The sequence below is a fragment of the Equus asinus genome, chromosome 16, assembly GCF_041296235.1.
Source record: "Equus asinus isolate D_3611 breed Donkey chromosome 16, EquAss-T2T_v2, whole genome shotgun sequence".
Taxonomy (NCBI): Eukaryota; Metazoa; Chordata; class Mammalia; order Perissodactyla; family Equidae; genus Equus; species Equus asinus.
In genome coordinates this window covers 44,630,763-44,651,886 of record NC_091805.1, presented here as the reverse complement: position 1 = coordinate 44,651,886, position 21,124 = coordinate 44,630,763, and the positions used below count along the sequence as shown (strand labels likewise).

At 34.5% G+C, this 21,124-nt stretch overlaps 1 protein-coding gene across 5 annotated transcripts in view; it reads left to right on the top strand.

Moving 5' to 3' along the window:
* Positions 1 to 21,124, top strand: part of ST7L (suppression of tumorigenicity 7 like) — a 62,773-nt gene that overhangs the window by 21,793 nt on the left and 19,856 nt on the right. For all 5 annotated transcript variants that reach the window (XR_006514961.2, XM_044749549.2, XM_070487048.1 and 2 more), the window contains exons 6-11: positions 778 to 856; positions 10,923 to 11,077; positions 12,543 to 12,640; positions 12,905 to 13,019; positions 15,188 to 15,260; positions 16,203 to 16,305. Coding sequence is in view for 4 of the 5 variants with exons in the window: in XM_044749549.2 (XP_044605484.2) it covers positions 778 to 856; positions 10,923 to 11,077; positions 12,543 to 12,640; positions 12,905 to 13,019; positions 15,188 to 15,260; positions 16,203 to 16,305 (623 nt within the window). In the remaining variant the exon portion in view is untranslated. The remainder of the gene's footprint in view (positions 1 to 777; positions 857 to 10,922; positions 11,078 to 12,542; positions 12,641 to 12,904; positions 13,020 to 15,187; positions 15,261 to 16,202; positions 16,306 to 21,124) is intronic.

Below are 21,124 nucleotides of genomic sequence, written 5' to 3'. Positions count from 1 at the left end.
ACATTTTCCACATTATTCTTTCTGGACAGTTGTAGGTTTTGTTCCAAAAGCAACATTCATAAATTCTCTATTTTTCTTATCAAACTTGAAATAGGCCAGATAGTTTCATGAATCTAGTTTGTTTATTTGTTTGTTTAATTTTTTGAAAACTTTATTAGTGTGAAATTTCAGTTTGGTACAGTAAATGGTAGCAAAACTTCTATTGTTATTCCAGAGAGATTCTAATTATGGCTTTTGTTGAATCTTGGTAGAGACTGACATTTTTCACAAATGTACTATATTCTGAATTAATTTTTTGCCCCTTTTTATACAAATTGCAAACTCAAACATTCTTCCTAGATCAAATAATTGATTAGACAAAGACTTTGTTTTTAAGTCTCTTGTATATTTTCAGCAGTTTCGTAGAACCTTTTCAAAATGATGAAAGAACTAGAATATTTCACAGATTATAATCTGATGTCACTCAAACTCAATTTTAATATGCATTTAGATATATAAATATTCCTGTATAATAATGATGTAATTAACTTAAGTATCTTATATGTTGTTATTCAAATAAATCAGAGAAAGAATATATTTATTACATATGAAGCTTCCAAATTTAATGTAAATTTCTCATAACATTAATGTGAGCTAGCACCCCAATTTCTTGTTTCTTATGTTTAAGAACATGTTATTTAAATCTTTGTTTTCTCTCCTAGCTCATTTGTCATGCATTTTGCGTAAGATTATTTATGTTTACCATCTCATCTACTTTTTGAAATATTTTTTCTACAGTTATGCAGAAGGCATGGAGGGAAAGAAATCCTCCAGCTCGAATCAAAGCAGCCTATCAAGCTTTAGAATTAAACAATGAGTAAGTTTGGAATATATGGAAACTAAGTTTGTTTTGAAGGAAACTCAGGCAAATGATTTTATGTTTCCTTTTGTCTGTTTGTAAGACATGTGGAGTCGTTAGCAGCCCCCTTTCTCTTTTTGTATAGTAGAGACAAATTTGCAGTGTTTACTGACATGTATTTTGCTTCTGAAATGATAAGCTTATCTATCCTTTTGAATAGAAATTATACTAGAAATACTTTTTAAAGTGAAGAATGCTGATCTAATTGGTGATAATACTAGATAGAGTACTAAAATACTTATGCCACCTGCTTTAATTTTGTTTTTCATTTAAATCATTCATTTAAAGCATTCATTCAGTCCTGAGAACTTTAGTTGCTAATAGGATTGGAGGCATGAGAAGGGGATTCAAAATAAGTAAAATATAGCTCTAACTGAATTTTTTTTCATGTTAACAGCATTTATTTTTTATAGTTCTTTGTATCAACTTTATATTTTGAAGAAACAAAATGTGAAATCGTTAAGTCAACTTAATATTTAAAAGGAACAGGTTAATAAGTATTAATCTAATACTAAATAAATGCCAAGAGTAAAAATATGGCCACAGTTGGGATTAATCAAGGAATACTTCCTTAATAACGTGAATTTAGCATTGTCCCCTATGTCTCTCCCCTCACCAATATATTATCCTTATTAAGAAGACCATCCAAGGTGGAACAAAAATGGCAGTGTAAGGAACTCCATAACAGTGAATCACCTTTATTCAAAGTCTGGAAACTAATCAAAAGTTTATAGCAGGGGCCAGCCCAGTGGCCAAGTGGTTAAGTTTGCAAACTCCACTTCGGTGGCCCAGGGTATCACTGGTTCGGATCCTGGGTCCGGACATGGCACCACTCATCAGGCCATGTTGAGGCGGTGTCCCACCTGCCACAGCTAGAAGGACCCACAACTAGAATATAGCAACTATGTACTGGGGGGATTTGGGGAGAAAAAGCAGGAAAAAAAAAAGAAGAAGATTGGCAACAGTTGTTAGCTCAGGTGCCAGTCTTTAAAGAAAAAAGTTTATAGCAGCCTGGAAAATACTTAATCAATTAAAAAAAAACAGTCAAATTCCTATAAGAGAGCTTTGTGATGTTTTAACTTAGACTGGCCCCATCTCCCACTCCCTAGCTCAGCAGCAGCCTTGAAGATGACAGTCTGCATTCTGGATATAGGTTCCTGCTATCAGAGGAAGTAGAATGAACCTATTTGCAAAGAATTGTGGGTGTTTATTTTGACCTGTTTGGTGGCTCCCTGAAGGACCAGCTCAAGGAGCTTGTCTTTATTTCCATTAATTCAGAGCTCTCCCAGCACTAACACACCTACACTGTGGGGGCATTTGTTGCAATCATTTAAAGAGAAATGCATTAGCCCCTGCTGCCTGGGCCAAGGGATAAAGCTGGGGAAAACAATAGACAAACCATAAAGCTTGGGATGAAAGGCTGGGGAATGAGATACTTTGGGAAATAAAGGCTTTGAAAAGCTCCTGCATATTCCTGGGAATCTCAAAGGCCCCACACATACCCAAGGTTGGTCACATGCTCAGAAAAGACTCAAGAAGGCCCTAAGCTCTCATGTCTGTCTAACTTTCAGGTTCTGCACCACCAGAAAGTAAAGGCTAAGGCAGAGTTGTAAATTGCCTGACTGAGTGTTGAAGGTGTGCCCCAATACACACGCAGAACCCAACTTCAAAGACTTATTTTTTGTTTTGTTTTTGGTTCCAGGTATTTAAGGCAATCTCTATCAAATCACTGGCTGACCATTAAGCTAAAGGAGCAGAGACTTCACTGGTCACATATGACAGAGAGAATACAAACTTCACAAAATTAGTTCAGGAAAGTCATTAAACAAAGTATTACAACAAGCAGCAACAACGAATCCTGGGGAGGAGGGGAAATTTGATTTCTAGAGTTGCTAGATTATAATATTCAAAATTTCCAGTTTTCAACAAAAAATTACAGGACATACAAAGAAACAAAATATGCCCCATACACGGGAAAGAAAGGAAATGAATAGAAACTGTTCTTGAGGAAGCCTAGACTTCAGACTTTCTAGACAAAGACTTTTAAATATGCTCAAAGAGGTAAAGGAAGCCATGTACAAAGAACTGAAGGAAACCATGAGAATGATGTCTCACCATTAGAGAATATTGATAAAGAGGTAGAAATAATAAAAAGGAACTAAGTAGAAATTCTAGAGTTGAAAAGTATAACCGAAATAAAAAACTTCCTGTAGGAGTTCAGCAGCAGATTTGAGCAGGCAGAAGAAGGAATCAGCAGACTTGATTTAGGTCAGTTGAGGTTGCCCAGTCTGAGGAGCAGAAAATATAAAGGAATGAAGAAAAATGAACAGAGCTTAACAGACCTGTGGGACATTATTAAGCATGCTAACCTATGCATAATGGAGTCCCAGAAAGAGAAAGGGGCAGAGAGAATATTTAAAGAAGTAATGGCTGAAAAGATCCCAAATTTGGTGAAAGATATCAATCTACACATCCAAGAAACTCAATGGACCCCCAAGTATTATATACTCAAAGACATCCACAATGAGACAAACTATAATTAAGCTTTCAAAAGCCAAAGACAAGGAAAGATTTCTGAAAGCAGCAAGAGAGAATTGACTCATCACATATAAGGGATCTTCAATAAGATTAATAACTTACTTCTCATCAGAGACCATAGAAGCCAGGAGGGAGTGGGATGACAAAATTCTGAAAGAAAGAAAACTGTCAGCTAAGGATTCTATATCCAGCACATTTATCCTTCAGAAATGAAGGAGAAATTAAGACATTCCCAGATAAACAAAAACTGAGAGAGTTCATTGCTAGTGGATCTGTCCTATAAGGAATTCTAAAATTAGCCCTTCAGGCTGAAATAAAAGGATACTAGATAAGACTCTACACAAAGCAATAAAGAACACCATTAAAAGTAACTTCTTAAGTAAATATAAAAGTCAATATTAATGCAGTTTTAGTTTGTAATGCTTTTCTTCTATATGATTTAAAAGACAACTATGTAAAATAATAATTACAAATTTATGTATGATGGACATACAATTTATAAATATGTAATTTGTGACCTTAATAACATAAGGAGTGAGGGAAGAGCTATACAGGAGCAAAGTTTTGTATACTATTGAAAGTAAGTTGGTATTAATTCAAACTAGATTGTTATAAATTAAGATGTTAAATATAATTGTTAACTGTTAACCACTAAGAAATAACTAAAAAATATATGGTAAAAGAAATAAGAAGGGAATCAAAATGATATACTAGAAAATATCTATCTAACACAAAAGAAGGCAGTAATGCCAGAAATGAGGATAAAAATGGTAGGACGTATAGAAAACAAATAGGAAGAGATACAACATATAGAAAACAAAGAGGACAGAAACAAGTCCTTATTATTAGTTACTTAAATGTAAGTAGATTAAACTCTCCAGTTAAAAGGCATTGATTGGCAGAATGGATTAGAAAACATAGTTCAACTATATACTATCTACAAGAGACTTGCTTTAGATACAAAGATGCAAGGAAGTAGAAAGTAAAAGTTTGGAAAAAGATATTCCATGCAAATGGTAACCAAAGAGTGAGGGAGTGGCTAAACTAATATCAGACAAAATAGAGTTTAAGACAAAAATTTTGTAAGACACAGAATGATGTTAAGTAGTGATAAAAGAGGTTCACTCCATCAAGAAGATATAATAAGTATAAACTTATATGTATCTAATAACAGCCCCAAAATATGTGAAGCAAAAGCTGACAAAATTGAAGGGAGAGATAGACAGTTTAACAATAATAGGTGGAGACTTCAATAATGAATAGAATAACTAGACAAAAGATACACAAGGAAGTAGAAGACTTGAACAACACTATAAACCAATTAGACCTAACAGACTTCTATGTAACACTCTGCAACAACAGTAGAATACACATTCTTCTCAAGTGTACATGGAACATTCTCCAGGATATGCCATAGTTAGGACCTAAACAATTCTCAGTAAATTTAAAAAGATTGAAATCATATGAAGTATCCACTCTAACCACAGTGGAATGAAATTAGAAATCAAGAACAGAAGGAAATCCAGAAATGTCACAATATTAGACTATGTGGAAATTAAACAACAGACTCTTAAACAAGGAATCAAAGAAGAAAACACAAGGGAAATTAGAAAATACTTTGGGATGAATGAAAATGAAAATACAGCATACTAAAACTTATGAGATACAGCAAAAGCAGTGCTCAGAGGCTAATTTATAGCTGTAAACACCTATATTAAAAAAGAAGATCTCAAATCAGTAACTTTATAACAACTATAAAATGAAGAACCAACTAAACTCCAAGCAAAAGAAAGGAAGTATTAAAGATTAAAGTGAGATCAACAAAATAGAGAATAGAAAAACAGTAGAATCAATGAAACCAAAGATTGGTTTTTTAAAAGATCAACAAAATTGGCAAACTTTTAGCTAGACTGACCAATTAAAAAAGAGAGAAGACTCAGATTGCTAAAATCAAGAATGAAACTGGGGGTCAGGAGCCGGCCCTGTGGCCAAGTGGTTAAGTTCATGCACTCCACTTCAATGGCCCAGGGTTTCACCGGTTTGCATCCTGGGTGCGGACATGGCACCACTCATTGAGCCGTTCTGAGGCAGCATCCCACATGCCACAACTAGAAGGACCCACAACTAAAAATATACAGCTATGTACTGGGGGGCTTTGGGGAGGAAAAAAGGAGAAAAAAAGGAAAAATAAAATCATTTAAAAAATAAAAGAATGAAACTGGGGACATTACTACTGACCTTACAGAAATTAAAAAGATTATAAGAGGATACTGTGAACCATTGTATGCCAGCAAATTAGATAACTTAGATAAAATGGACAAATTCCTTGAAATGTACAAACTACCGGGGCTGGCCCCGTGGCCGAGTGGTTAAGTTCGCGCGCTCCGCTGCAGGCGGCCCAGTGTTTTGTTGGTTCGAATCCTGGGCGCGGACATGGCACTGCTCGTCAGACCACGCTGAGGCAGCGTCCCACATGCCACAACTAGAGGAACCCACAACGAAGAATACACAACTATGTACCGGGGGCTTTGGGGAGAAAAAGGAAAAAATAAAATCTTTAAAAAAAAAAAAAAAAAAAAAAAGAAATGTACAAACTACCAAAACTGACTCAAGAAGAAATACAGAATCTGAATAGACCTGTAACAACTGAAGAGATTGAATCAGTAATTTTAAAACTTTCAAAGAAAGCCCAGGACCAGATTGCTTCACTGGTGAATTCTATGAAGGACTTAAAGAATTAATACACATCCTTCTCAAACTCTTCAAAGAAATAGAAGATGAAATAATTCTTTCTGACTCATTCAATGAGGTCAGTATTATCCTCATACCAAAACCAGACAAAGACATCACAAGAAATGAAGGCTACAGACTAATACCTGTTTTGAATAAAAGTGTAAAAATCCTCAACAAAATACTAGCACACCAAATCCAGCAGCATGTTAAAATAATTGTACACCCTGACCAAGTGGGATTTATCCCAGGAAGGCAAGGGTAGTTTAACATATGGAAATCAGTCAGTGTAAGCCACCACATTAAATAGAACAAAGGAAGAGAACCACACAATCATCTCTATTTATGCAGAAAAAAGTATTCAACAATTTCCAATACCAGTTTATGACAAAAACACTAAAATCAAGGAACGGAAGGAAACTTCCTCAAACTGGTAAAAAGACATCTGTGAAAAACCCACAGATAACTACATATTTAATGATGAAAGACGGAAGACTTTCCCTCTAAGATCGAGAACAAGGCAAGGATGTCTGCTCTTGCCACTTCTATTTAACATGGTACTGGAGGTACTAGCCAGTGCAATTAGGCAAGAAGAAGGTAAAAAACTGGCTTCCAAACTAGAAGAGAAGAGGTAAACAATCCCTGTTCACAGGTGACATGATCTTATATGCAGAAAATCTTGAAGACTCCACACACACCGAAACTATTACAGCTAATAAAAGAGTTCAACCAAGTTGCAGGAAACGAGATAAACATATAAAAATCAGTTGTATTTCTATACAGTAACAATGAACAATCTGAACAGGAAATTCAGAAAACAATTCCATTTACAATAGCATCAAAAATATTAAAATGCTTAACAATAAATTTAACCAAGGAGGTACAAGGAAGTACAGTGAAAACTAAGCATTGTTGAAAGAAGTTAAAGAAGAACTAAATAGATGGAAAGACATCTAGTGTTCATGGATTGGAAGACTTAGTACTGTTAAGATGGCAATACTCAAATTGATCTACAAATTCAACGCAATCCTATCAAAATTTCAATTGCCATTTTTGCAGAAATGGACAAGCTGATCCTAAAACTCATGTAGAATCACAAGAGACCTCAAATAGCTGAAACAATTTTGAATAAAGAAGAACAAAGTTGGAGGACTCATTTCCTGATTTCAGAACTTGCTATGGGGGCAGGCCCAGTGGCACAGCAGTTAAGTGCACACAATCTGCTTCGGTGGCCCAGGTTCGCCAGTTCGGATCCTGGGTGCGGACATGGCACTGCTTGGCAAGCCATGCTGTGGTAGGCATCCCACATATAAAGTAGAGGAAGATGGGCATGCATGTTAGCTCAGGGCCAGTCTTCCTCAGCAAAAAAAGAGGAGGATTGGCAGCAGTCAGCTCAGGGCTAATCTTCCTCAAAAAAAAAGAACTTAGTATGAAGCTAGAGTAATTAAATCATAAGGATAGACATCTAGATTAATGGAATCAAATGTAGAGTCCAGAAATAAACCGTTGTATCTATGGTCAATTGATCATTGACAAGAGTGCCAAGACCATTGAGTGAGAGAAAGAATAATCTTTTTAACAAGTGATGCTGGGCAACTGGGTAACCACATACAAAAGCATGACCCTTCCCTCACACCATACACAACAATTAATTCAAAATTAATCAAAGACATACATGTAAGAGCTAAAACTGTAAAACTTTTAGGAAAAAAAACATAGGGGCAAATTTTCATTCCTGGATTTGGCAGCAGTTTCTTAGATATGACACCAAAAATAAATGCAACAAAAGAAAAATTGGATAAATTACACTTTATCAAAAAATTAAAAGCTTTTGTGCATCAAAGGATGCTATCAGGAAAGTGAAAAGGCAACCCACAGAATGAAAGAAAATATTTGCAAGTCATATATTTAATGAGGGTCTAGTATCCAGAATATATCAAGAACTCAGCCAGCCTGGTGGCGCAGCAGTTAAGTTCACACGTTCCACTTCTCGGTGGTCCAGGGTTTGCTGGTTTGGATCCTGGGTACAGACAAGGCATCACTTGGCAAAAGCCATGCTGTGGTAGGCGTCCCACGTATAAAGTAGAGGAAGATGGGCATGGATGTTAGCTCAGGGCCAGTCTTCCTCAAAAAAAAAAAGCTCTTATAAATCAGTAACAAAAAGACAACCCAAGTAAAAATTGGCAAAGTACTTGAATAGACATTTCTTCAAAGATATACAAATGACCAATGGGCACATGAAAAGATGCTCAACATCATTCATCATTAGGGAAAAGAAAATGAAAACCACAATGAGATACCCCTTCACAAGATGGGAATAACAATAACAACAAAAATCTCCCCAGAAAATAACAAATGTTTTCAGAAATGTGGAAAAATTGGAACCATCATACGCTGCAGGTTGGAATGTAAAGTGGTACAGCCACTGTGGAAAACAGTTTGACAGTTCCTCAAAAAGTTAAAATTAGAATTACCATGACCCAGCAGTTCTACTCCTAGACATTTCCTGAAGAGTACTGAAAGCAGGTTTTCAAACAAAAACTTTTACACAAATGTTTATAGCAGAGCCAGCCCTGATGACCTAGCAGTTAGGGTTCAGCATGCTCTGCTTTGGCAGCCTGGGTTCTGTTCCTTGGTGTGGAACCACGCCACTTATCTGTCAGTAGCCATGCTGTGGCAGTGGCTCACATGAAAAAGAACCAGAAGAACTTACAACTATACACAACTATGGACTGGGACTTTGGAGGGGTGAAAAGGAAGAAAAAAAAGGAGGAAGATTGGCAACAGATGTTAGCTTAGGGCAAATCTTCCCCTGGAAAAAAAAATGTTTATAGTAATATTATAATAGCCAAAAATTGGAATCTACTCAAATGTCCGTCGCCTGATGAATGGATAAACAGAATTTCGTATATCCATACAAAGAAACATCATTCAGTCATAAAAAGGAATGGAGTACTGCTACTTGCTACATGAATGACCTTGTAAATATGTTAAACGTCCCTGAATTATACATTTAAAATGGTTAGTTTTGTTATGTGAATTTTGCCGCAATTTAAAGAAACAGCATTCCCAATAGTAAGATTCATTGAGTATTCATAAAATTATTTTTTTGTGTTAAGATCTCCACTTAAAATACTTTTCAACAAGTACAAGAAAGCTTTAAGGGAAAAGAACCTCTTTTTATCATACAGCTATACTATAATTTAAAATTATGCTAATATTTTTATTCTCCTGCATCAGTTTATACCCCTCTGATCTTTTAAAAGTGTTTTTATTTTGTTATTTAAAAGCATTTAATATTGGATTTTAGAATGGCTCTTAGGGAGCCTGGTCTTTAAAGCAGCAGTATATCTAACGCTTCAGAGCAATCCAATGTAATGCAATGGAGAAATGTCTGTTGATTAGTGAAATCTTTATATATTTCAATTTAGGGTATTATTTGAAGGATACTCAAATGATATGATTTGCATTTTCCATATCTGAAAGACCCTTTTTGTCCCCAATTGTTTGATTGCTATTTTGCCATCAATTTTGTTTCGTGCCTGGCCTTGTACTTTTACCAATAATTTCGCTCCTCTTGTTTAAACACTGTTCAATAGAAACATAATGTAAACTATATATGTAACTTTAAATTTTCTGGTAGCCACATTTAAAAAGTAGAAAGAAATAGGTGAAATTAATTTGAATATAGCTATATTCAAAATATTAAAATATCATTTTAACATGTATCAATATTTTTCAAAAAACTGTTAACGAATTATTCTACATTCTTCTAAATCTTGATCCGATGTGCATTTTACACTGACCATATACTGACCAGTGTGCATTTTACACATCTCTAGTGTGCATTTTACACATCTCTATTTGGACTAGATACATTTCAAGTGCTCAATAACTACATATGGCCAATGACTGTAGTACTGGGCAATGCAAGCTCAGATAATCAGAACTAGGCCATTGTCTTAGAAGATATGTACTTATTATTTCTGGGAATGGAAAGGAAACTTTGTGTTTCTCATTTTTGCCTGAAAACAAGTTAGTTTATCCTATTAGCCAGCTTTTGACTTACAAAGAGAAACCTCTGTGTTTTAGCAGGGTGAAGAAAAGGAAACTTGGAGTAAGCACGGGTGTGATGAGTGAGAGTAGGAGTGTAGGAGAAAAGACTATAATTCAGACCAAGAGAAGTTTTGCTGTAGTACTATTGTGGATAAGTCCAAGAAGGGATGGGGCAGCACACAGAGAGAATACTCAGGGTTGGGAAAAAAGTCTAGTCTTGGAATCATATGTTTCTGAGTCAAATGTTAAAGGTGCCTAGTTGGCCATGGGACTTTCTTCTCAGTCATCACCCTTAACTGCCCCATTAGACGTATATTACAGAGTGTATAGTGACTCAGAGCAGGCATGACCACTAGAATGTATAGTCCCTCGAACTACTTTTCAGGTAATTATTTATATATCTTTTTTTCTCCCCCCTTCCACAAAAGGAAAATACAGGACAAAGGGTCAGAGAATGCAAATAGAAGTAAAAAAGAAAATAAAGAGAGGGAAAGAAAGATAGGAAAGAAGAAAAAAACAAACATAAAGAATATACCAATATGCCCCTAATAAATTAAAATATTGAATGAAGTTGTTTTTCTTCTTCAAGAGATGGAAGGTGTAGGTAAAAGTGGGGAAATGTGATGTAGAGCAAAGGGACATACCCAAGAGAAAATACTTGCTTTACTGTTTTATTTAAAATTGCTTGCTTACTTCATAGCTGTGCCACTGCGTATGTTCTACTGGCTGAGGAAGAAGCAACAACTATTGTAGATGCTGAAAGGTTATTTAAACAGGCACTCAAGGCAGGAGAAACAATTTATAGGCGATCACAGCAATGCCAGCACCAAAGTCCTCAGCATGAAGCTCAACTGAGTAAGCAAATTTGACCTGATTTTTAGCTGTCGTTTAGCTTCTGCAGTAAGCTTTTTTATGTTTAAAACACAAAACAACAATAATAAAAGTGCTTTAATGCTTAGAGGTTCACTACTTTTCATAAGAGATAACTAATCTATTCATAATATCTACAAGCCAGCAGGACAGAAATATGTATTAGCTAGAGAATACTTGTGGAAGGGAACCGATCTGCCCTGGTTATGGAGAGATGTGCTGGTCTGAGATTTAACAGTAATTTATTTCATGGGAGAATTGGGCTGGTTTTTGGAGAAACACAACTCAAAAATATTCAAGATTCAGGAGAGCCTTTATCCTCATCCTTACCCCAAGCAATAGTAGAGGTATATCATTTGGTTTGCTCTTCAGATTGTATGTATCTCCATGTAGTGAGTGGCCCCTCTAGCACAAAGATCAGCCTTATACTTGGCTTTGATTCTTTGGTTGATTTTTCTCTGTGATGTGTTTGAGATCATATGGGCCATAGCAACTGAGATCCTTTTTTCCTACTAGGAATACTTTCTCAGTTATGATTGAGACACTTACCAAAGATGTTAGAATCTGTAATGCTGCTGCTTCCTGCTATTTTTTTGTGGCCAGAGAGTTTAGCTTCATGATTTTGGCAGATGGTGAACAATAAATTGACATATGTTTATATAATGCATTATCTGCTAGCAATTAAGTTCTAAATCTTTTGTTTGTGAAAATTAAAATTTGGATAATGTTTTCTTTCTAAACTAAATATTGATGTATACAGTATATTTTATTAATGCATGTTGTTAAAACACAACTGTTGGAATATATAATTTTGCAGTCTGGAACTAATGAAACTACATCTGTAAAAAAGTCATGCCATTTATCCTTGTGTAATCTCAAATATGGTTGAGATAGTTACAGAAATAATTGTTAGCCCTTTCTCAAAGTAGTTTTACAGTTTGTTAGTTACTAGCTGTTGAGCAAAAGTTTACACTAGCCATGGAAATTTGGTTTTAACATCTTTTGTCACTTAAAACAATAGAGAACATTAAAATAACAGATTCTTTATGCAGAAACTTAAAATAGTAAGTTAATATTATTTTTTCCTATTAATGTATGTTTCTTTTATATTAATATTAAAATGCGCTTGTCAAGTATACACAAATTGCTTTGTATATACTGTACTCATTACTTACTGTTAGAGGCAAAAATAATTCAGTATATATTTTTTAAGCTTTTAATATAAAAAACTTCCAACGTATACAAAAATAGAGAAAGCAGTATAATGAACTGTCATTTCAATGTTAATCTCCTAAATTCAACAATGATTAGTATTCTTCCATTCTGACACAGTTTAATTTTAATTGAAACTTCTAGGGTAAGCAAATAAAGTTAATAGATAATATATTAATGAAATAGCAAGTCATGATACAAAAGTGAAAGTTGCGTCATTTTTTGTTTTATTAAATAGGAAGAGATACCAATGTACTGGTATATATTAAAAGAAGATTGGCAATGTGTGCAAGAAAATTAGGAAGAATAAGAGAGGCAGTTAAGATAATGAGAGATGTAAGTAAATTTGATGACTGGACCTTTATATTTATTCCTCCAAAAACTGAAAATGTGGTTTAAGTTGCCAGTTATATTAATGCATAATCATTGTTTTTTAATTAGTAGTTTTTATAACAAGATATTTATTTAATATACATACATTTCTTAAGGGTTAAATATCCACAGTTTTGTTAAGAAACAAAAGAATTTCTACTTTAATCTGAGTCAGCTCCATTGAGTTCTTTTGCTTTAATTTTAATCTTTTTTCCTTTTAATATACAGTTGATGAAAGAATTTCCTCCTCTTACCATGTTGAACATCCATGAAAATCTCCTAGAATCACTTTTAGAATTACAGGCCTATGCAGATGTTCAGGCAGTCCTAGCAAAATATGATGGTGAGTGATATCTTAGTTGATGGCATGGTTAAAGTATTTTTTTTCAATTATGTAATCATAAATGTGATCCTGTTCTGGTGTTTCTGTGACTTTCCCTTTTCATTCTTATCAGTCAGTATTTAGAAGCCATGGGTACAACCTTGCTATTAAATATTTTCTTTATCAGGACTTTTGGTAGCAAAAGCCTGCAAGGAGGAACTTTTCTTCTGTCAAGTTTTATTTGTTTGTTTATTGAGTGCCTAATATGAGTGAAGCGCTTGGAATACAACAGTGAAAAAGACATGGATTTAGCCCTCGTAGGATTTACAGTTTAGTGGAACACACAGACCAGTGAATAGTAGTTATATTGAAGCCTGGTGTGTTAGGTGAGATCACTGAAAAAGTGTGTGGTATCATGTACATACGATGGTACCTCATTTGTTTTGAAGTGTCAGGGAAGGCTAACAGAAGTTGCTTAGCAGTATGTATAAGAGTAATTCAAAATAACATTTTCACAATGCTTTTTAGTTGCACAGTGTAATTTATTCTCTCATCCCATCCTTATAATAATCTTGTGAGGTAGTAGGACAAGTAATTTTTATTATCTTCAGTTAGTAAATAAGGAAACTGGAATTGAAGAAAGTTAAGTAAATGGGTAAGGTCTTCCAGCCAGTAAGTAGCAAGCCTAAACTTAAATCCAGGTATTTTATTTCTTTGTTTACTAGTCTTCCAAATGTAAGAAATCAATATATATTGGCTGTTTTTATTATTAGAGTGTAACAATTCCAGTTTACCACAAATGGAGTTGGGAGAATTTTTAAGAAGCATACCTTTGTCATTCTGAGTGAGGCATCAGCTTTTCACCCCAAGCTGAAAATATCCTCACTACCATAATATCTTTCACTATAACACATCTTTCACTATAACAGAACACATGTAAGTCACTTATTCACACTTGTCCTATTGCAAGTTCCTACCCATTGACTTGGCAATCCCATGACTTGGAAAGTTTGAAATGTGTTACACTTGGAAAGAAAAGTTTATTTCTTTTAAACATTTGGAATTCTTAGGAAGTACTACCAAATAGTGCGGGTTCATGGAGAAATTTGTGAGAAAGTCTTTCCATATGTAACTTACCGGATGCATGACCTGCTTATGGTACTTATGATGAACAAGTTTAGGGACTGAATATAAAAAAAATCAGATAGGACCTGATTCATTAAAAATAAAATAAAACTAACAACTTAGATATGCCTCTATGTTTTCAGTTATTTTTATGAGTCCCCAGTTTTTTACCATTCTAGAACCCTGAAGAAGTTAAAAGCAAATTTACTTTTTTTAGTTTTCCATTTGCTGGTATAACTCTGAAATCTAAACAAGAAAGTTCTGCAGTCTTACTCTTCTGATAACATTGTTTTGACTCTTTAAGAAAGAATTTGTATAATTAATTTCATTCTAGTTCCCAGTTAATTTTTTTATTTGATAAAAAATCATCAATTAAGAAAATGTAGGAAATACAAAAACATAGGAAGAAGAAAAAATTGAAATCACTTGTGGTTGTATCACCTGAATTTAACTACTGTTAAATTTTTTTTCCGAATCTTATTTTTTCTCTGAACAGGTGGAATTTTTACATAGTTTTAACTATGCTATGCCTTTTTCCCTGAATAGTAGTATTGTAAGCAGATTATTATAAATATGTGTTCAATACTTTTCGCCATTGTGCTGAGGGCTTTCACAGACATAATTTAATTTAATCTCTGCCAGAAAAGTACTATTTCCATATTTTGAGAAAAGAAAACTGAGGTTAAAGAAGTTGCTACTAGTTCAAGGATGCATAGCTAGTAAATAGAAGAATCAAGATTCCAACTCAGGTTTTGCAATTAGGTGTCACGTGCTTCTACCATTATATTTTATCTGTTGAATTTATGCTATGAATTATTCTTATTAAAAATTGCTGGGCCAGCCCCAGGGGCTTAGTGGTTAAGTTTAGCGTGCTCTGCTTTGGTGGCCCAGATTCGGACCTACACCACTCTGTTAGCAGCCATGCTGTGCTGGTGGTCCACACACTAAAAAACAGAGGAAGATTGGCATGGATGTTAGCTTAGGGTGAATCTTCCTCAGAGAAAGAAAAATTGTCTTAAGATATTTTTTCTGCTTCTTACCTAAGTTGAAAATTGTTATTACAGATATAAGCCTTCCAAAGTCAGCAGCAATCTGTTATACAGCAGCACTGTTGAAGACAAGGACTGTTTCAGATAAGTAAGTGGTTATGAAAACTACAATAATTTGGAAAGACTGCTAAACTCAATATTATGTTTTTTATCCTCTGCCTTTAAATGATGGTCTTTCTCCTCCCTACTTGCTTCTGAATGACCCTTGACTTTATAGGGCTTTGAAGCTTCTTACTATGTGTAGTAGAAAGACCAAGGGTTTACAGGTAAGTAAACCTGGGTTCAAATTCAAAGTCTATCACATACCAGGTGTAGTACTTTGGGCAAGTTAATCAGTTTGAGTCTCTTCCTCTCTGTAAAATGAGGATAATACTGTAAGGTGGTTGTGTGAGGGTTGTGTGTGTTAAGTGCCTAAAGCAATGCTAGAAAGAAGGTACATATAGTACATAGTAGCTGCAATGATGATGATAAGGTGTGTGGTAGAGAAATAGGTTTCGTTTTGTCTGTTCTGAGATAATTCTGAGTTAGTCTGTTTTCCTTGTATTTTTGGCTGCCCTTAATGAATGTCTCTTTATTCCACAGGTAAGATATTCAAAAACCAACCAAATGGCAACCATTTTCTTTTACCTTGTATTACTGTGCCTTGATAAGAATAAGAATAGAATATTCAGTCTGTTTCCTCTCATTGAAAATTGATAAGAAAAACTGTTTCATGAGATTCTCTGTATGTCCCTGTGTAGCATTTCTTGTTTTATTATCTTTCCCAAAGTGTGCCTTCAATGGACTTCTGAAGGCTTTCTTTACCTAAATTTGAAGATTTCCATTTCTTACGCTGCCTTTCTTTACATGTTGAACCAAAGGCTTTACTTTCATGTTGAGGAGTTATTTGGCTTTGGCTTTGGCTTTGGCCATCACCAGAAACCTCTGGTTCAGGGCGCTAGATTATGATGTAAATTCATGTATATGTATATATATATGTGTGTATGGTTTTTTTTAATATTCATTTTTTCATCTTGTGGTTTTCTTACAGATTCTCTCCAGAAACAGCATCCAGAAGAGGCTTAAGCACAGCAGAAATTAATGCTGTGGAAGCAATTCACAGAGCTGTGGAATTTAATCCTCATGTACCAAAAGTGAGAAATTTTATGATGGAAATACTACTTATTTAATTTTATCAAATTGATGACAATGTATAGACCAAAGTTTGGGTCTCCATAATTTGAGTCAAAATTGTTTCAGTCAGCCGTATTTTGATGCTTATAATTTGCCTTAAAGGGGATGTTAGAGGTCATTTAGAAAGGTGAATAGGAGCAGTAGTTCACTATAGGCTTTGTAATTGCTGTCAAAATAAAATTTGAAGTGTGTTCACTTAGCTATTCTTTTACTGTAGTTATAGAGAAGAAATAAAATGGCTTGGTCCTAGTAAAAGATTATTCATATTTCATATCATTAAATAAAATTTCCTGATACTGTAAAAGCTTTTTACATCTAGACAGATGTCTAGATTTTGAACTAGGGCTGGGTCAACAAAGACTGATGACAAATAGATTAAAATAATCAATGATAGGAAACAGATGTGGAAGTTACCTGAAAAAGCTGAGTTCATGTTTATTTAGCCCAATATGAAACTGTACCCATCTTGTTTGTCTTTATATTATGCACCTTGCAGGCACAGATTGTTGATTAATCTTTGTGTGTTATCACTCAAGATTAACTTTTGGGTTTTAAAAACAATGCCCCGTGTTAGAAAATATGGAATATTCAACAATAGATGCCTTTAGTACAAAATGTAATCATAACTGTTGATTCCAGTATAATGTGTGTTAATGGAATTTGGAAGCTAGTAAACATTAAAGAAATTAATCTCTAAAAGATAATCTCCAAGAAGTGGAAGCTGTCTGTTAGAGTAAGTAAAGATTGAGTCAAGAAAATTACCAAAATCTAGGGGCCGGCCCGGTGGCACAGCGGTTAGGTTTGCACGTTCCGCTTCTGGTGGCCTGGGGTTCACCGGTTTGGATCCTGGGTGCGGACATGGCACTGCTTGGCACACCAAGCTGTGGTAGGCGTCCCACATATAAAGTAGAGGGAGATGGGCAAGGATGTTAGCTCGGGGCCAGTCTTCCTCAGCAAAAAGAGGGGGATTGGTGGCAGATGTTAGCTCAGGGCTAATCTTCCTAAAAAAAAAAAAAAGAAAATTACCAAAACCTAAAAATGACAGTCAACAAATATTTATACCATTCTCTCATTAAGTGACACTGGTCCCATAAATTTAAATAAAATTTTTAGTATGAATTATAATGCATATACAGCAAAATGTGAAAAACGGAAATGTGCATCTTAGTGATTTATTTTAAAGCAAATGAGTGGAAACTACCTCTGAGGTCAAGAAACAACATTGTCACCCCCTAGAAGTCCACTTGACTGCCCTTGCCCAGTTACAATTTCTTCCCTATTCCCTAAAGGTAACCACTATTCTGACATTAATTATGTTCATTTTCTTCTTTTCTTATATTTTTGGTCTATACTTTTCCTTTATTGTTGGCTTTATAGAACAAGTTAAGGAGTAGTCCCTCTTTTTTAATTCTCTGGAATAATTTGTGTAAAATTAGAATTATTTCTGCCTTAAATGATACTTAAATGGTCCAATTTGCTGAAAAAGCTGATTCTGGGAGTTTTCTTTGAGGATTTTTGTAACAAATTTGATTTCTTTAGTTTATTTCATTTCACAAGTTCAATTTCTTTAACCAGTCCATAAGTATTCAAATTTATTGTTTCTTTTGTTAGTTTTTGGTAAGTTGTATTTTTCCAGCAATTTATTTTGTCAAAATTTTCAAATTTATTGCCATAAAGATTTCATAAAATCCTTTTCTCACCATGTTAATATTTGCTGGATCAGTTGTAATATGTACTTTTTAATTCCAAACACTGGCTACCTTTTTTTTTTCCTTGATTAGATTCCCCAGGGATTTATCAATTTTATTAGTCTTTGCAAAGAACTGAGCTGTGACTTTGTTGATCTTCTCTACAGTTTGTTTCCTGGCTCATTAATTTCTGCTCTTTATGGCCTTCCTTCAACTTTCTTTGGCCCTATTATTTTTTATTTCCTGTATCTTCTTATATAGGTACTTAACTCATTAGTTTTCAGCCTTTCTTCTTTCTAATATATCCATTTATGTCTATAAATCTATCTCTAAGCACAGTTTTAACTACATACTAGAGCAATAGTTTTTATATAATTTAGTTCAAAATATTTTCTAATTTCTGACAGGATAATTATTAAGGTTTTGTGGAGAAATTTTAAGCTCCAACAACTTGAATAACATCCCACTTAAATAACATTGGTGTTCTATGAACTGGGAGAGCTCTGGAATTTGTGGCTGTCTGTTTGTGCTGGGGTTTTACAGGTGATGCTGTATGTACAGATATTCTCTCTCTTTCTCTTTCTCTCTTCTGTTATGGTGTCTATTCCTGACTCTTAGTTGGAGCCAGCAAACAGAAAGGGCTTTAGGGGTTTTCTTCCTCAAACTTCAACTCTGGGTCATGATAACTTATTTATCCTAATGAACAGTGACATTTAAATATATATATTTTAAGTCTTCTTTTGTGCTTACAAATTTATTATGCAGATTTGTCAAATGTTGTATGAATCTTACCAGTAAAATGACAAAGGATAAAGCTGTTTTAGCAGAAACTATTTTTGGTGACTTTCCACATAACTGCAGCAGAACGGCTGTAGGTGTAGAGCTGTGCAATTTGTTAAAGCTGGGGACTACTGAAAGTGCAATGGAGGAGGGCCACATCAGTCTCTTCGGACTATGAATTTGCTTTAGATGTTTCACTAATATTGATTGCTTTCACAGAGTTTTTTAATCTACTGAATGAATTTCAGTGTACAGTAACTATGATAATAATAGTAAAAAAATAGAACAGCATGTTTTCATGGTTTTTGACTTGTTCTTCATCACCTAGCTATGGTTTTGGTTCAACAAACATATTTTTTAGTCACCAAACAAGAAAAAGACTGTGAATCTTTCAGCTACTATAGAAATTGTCAGTTTTTAAATTTAATACTAGGGGCTGGCCCCATGGCCAAGTGGTTAAGTTCGCTCACTCTGCTTCAGTGGCCTGGGGTTTGCCAGTTCGGATCCTGGGTGAGGACTTAACACCGCTCATCAAGCCATGCTGTGGCAGCGTCCCACATAGAAGAATTAGAAGGACATACAGCTAGGATATACTACTATGCACTGGGGCTTTGGGGAGAAAAAAAAGAGGAAGATTGGCAACAGATGTTCACACAGGGCTAGTCTTCCTCAAGAAAAAAGAAAGAAAGAAGGAAGGGAGGGAGGGAGGGAGGAAAATTAATTCCTTTAAAATAAAAAAACTGAGTCCAAAAATAAATAAATAAATAAATTTTATAGTAGAAAATGTTTCACACCTTTTCAATTTTCCACAGCATCCTGTTTTAGTCATTCTAGTGTCTCATATTCTTTATTATTCAACCATCAAATAGTTTTATAGAAGGTATTCTTTTTTTAATTGAGATAATTCACATACCATACAATTCACCCTTTTAAGTACATAATTTAGTGATTGTTTAGTATATTCATGCAATTGTACAATCATCACCACTATCTAATTCTAGAACATTTTCATTACCCCAAAAAGAATCCCTGTACCTATTCACAGTCACTCCCCAGCCCTCCTGCTCCTTATCCTTGGTGACCACTAATCTACTTTCTGTCTTTATGGATTTGGAATCGTACATATGGTGGCCTTTTAAGTCTGAGTTTTTCACTTAGCATAATGTAGCATGTATCAATACTTCATTCCTTTTTATGGCTGAATAATATTCCATTGAGTGGATATACCACATTTTGTTTATCCATTCATCAATTGATGGGCATTTGGGTTGGTTCTATTTTTTGGCTATTATGAATAATGCTGCTATGAATATTCACGTGCAAGTTTTTGTGTGAACACATGGTTTCACCCCTCTTGTATATGTACCTCTGAGCAGAATTGGTGGGTCATATGGTAATTCTATGTTTAACTTTTTTGAGAAACTACCAAACTGTTTTCCAAAGTGGCTGTGCTACTTTACATTCCCACCATCAATGTGTGAGGGTTCCAGTTTCTGTACCAACACTTATTATTGTCTGTCTTTCGATTATAGTTGCCCTAGTAGGTGTACAGTGGTATCTCACTGTGGTTGTGGTCTGCATTTCCCTAATGACTTGATGTTGAGCATCTGTTAAGGTACTTATTGGCCATTGGTATATCTTCTTTGAATAAATGGTCTGTTCAGGTCCTTTGGACATTTTTCAATGTCTTTTTATTACAGAAGGTATTCTTTAACATTATTTTTACAGTAGGCCATTGACATTCTTAATTAATATGTTCCAAAACCGTTGTGAATCTCCATAGTTGAAAATACGATTATAACATATAATTTTACCCATGAAATGAAAACAGGGTGGCTCATGAACCTTGCTGAGATATGGATGCTGAAGAGTCAGCTAGGGTTATTCATTAGGTAAATTACTCACATATGTGCACAAGCCTCAGCGCACATGATTCAAATTTGTGCCTTAGTAAAATGATGGCTTTATAAATCCTGGATGTTTAGAGATACTACAGATGATTGGAATTATAAATACTAAATCTGTGAATGTCAGTGATCTGCTGTAGATGTAACTGTTCTTAGTATGACACTAGACATAAGTTAGAATAGTATTGTCCACTTCTAATTTAGAATCTAGCAATAGCTTGCTGCAATATTTCACTGAAGGTTTTTTTATAAGCATTCTACCACCAAATTTTTCTAAATTTTATTACTTTTATATTTAAATTTGAAATAATTTTATATTTGAAATTTGAAATAAAAAGCCAAAATCACAGACCATAATGTCCAAAAATATATCTACGTGTATATGGTCAACTGACTTTTGACAA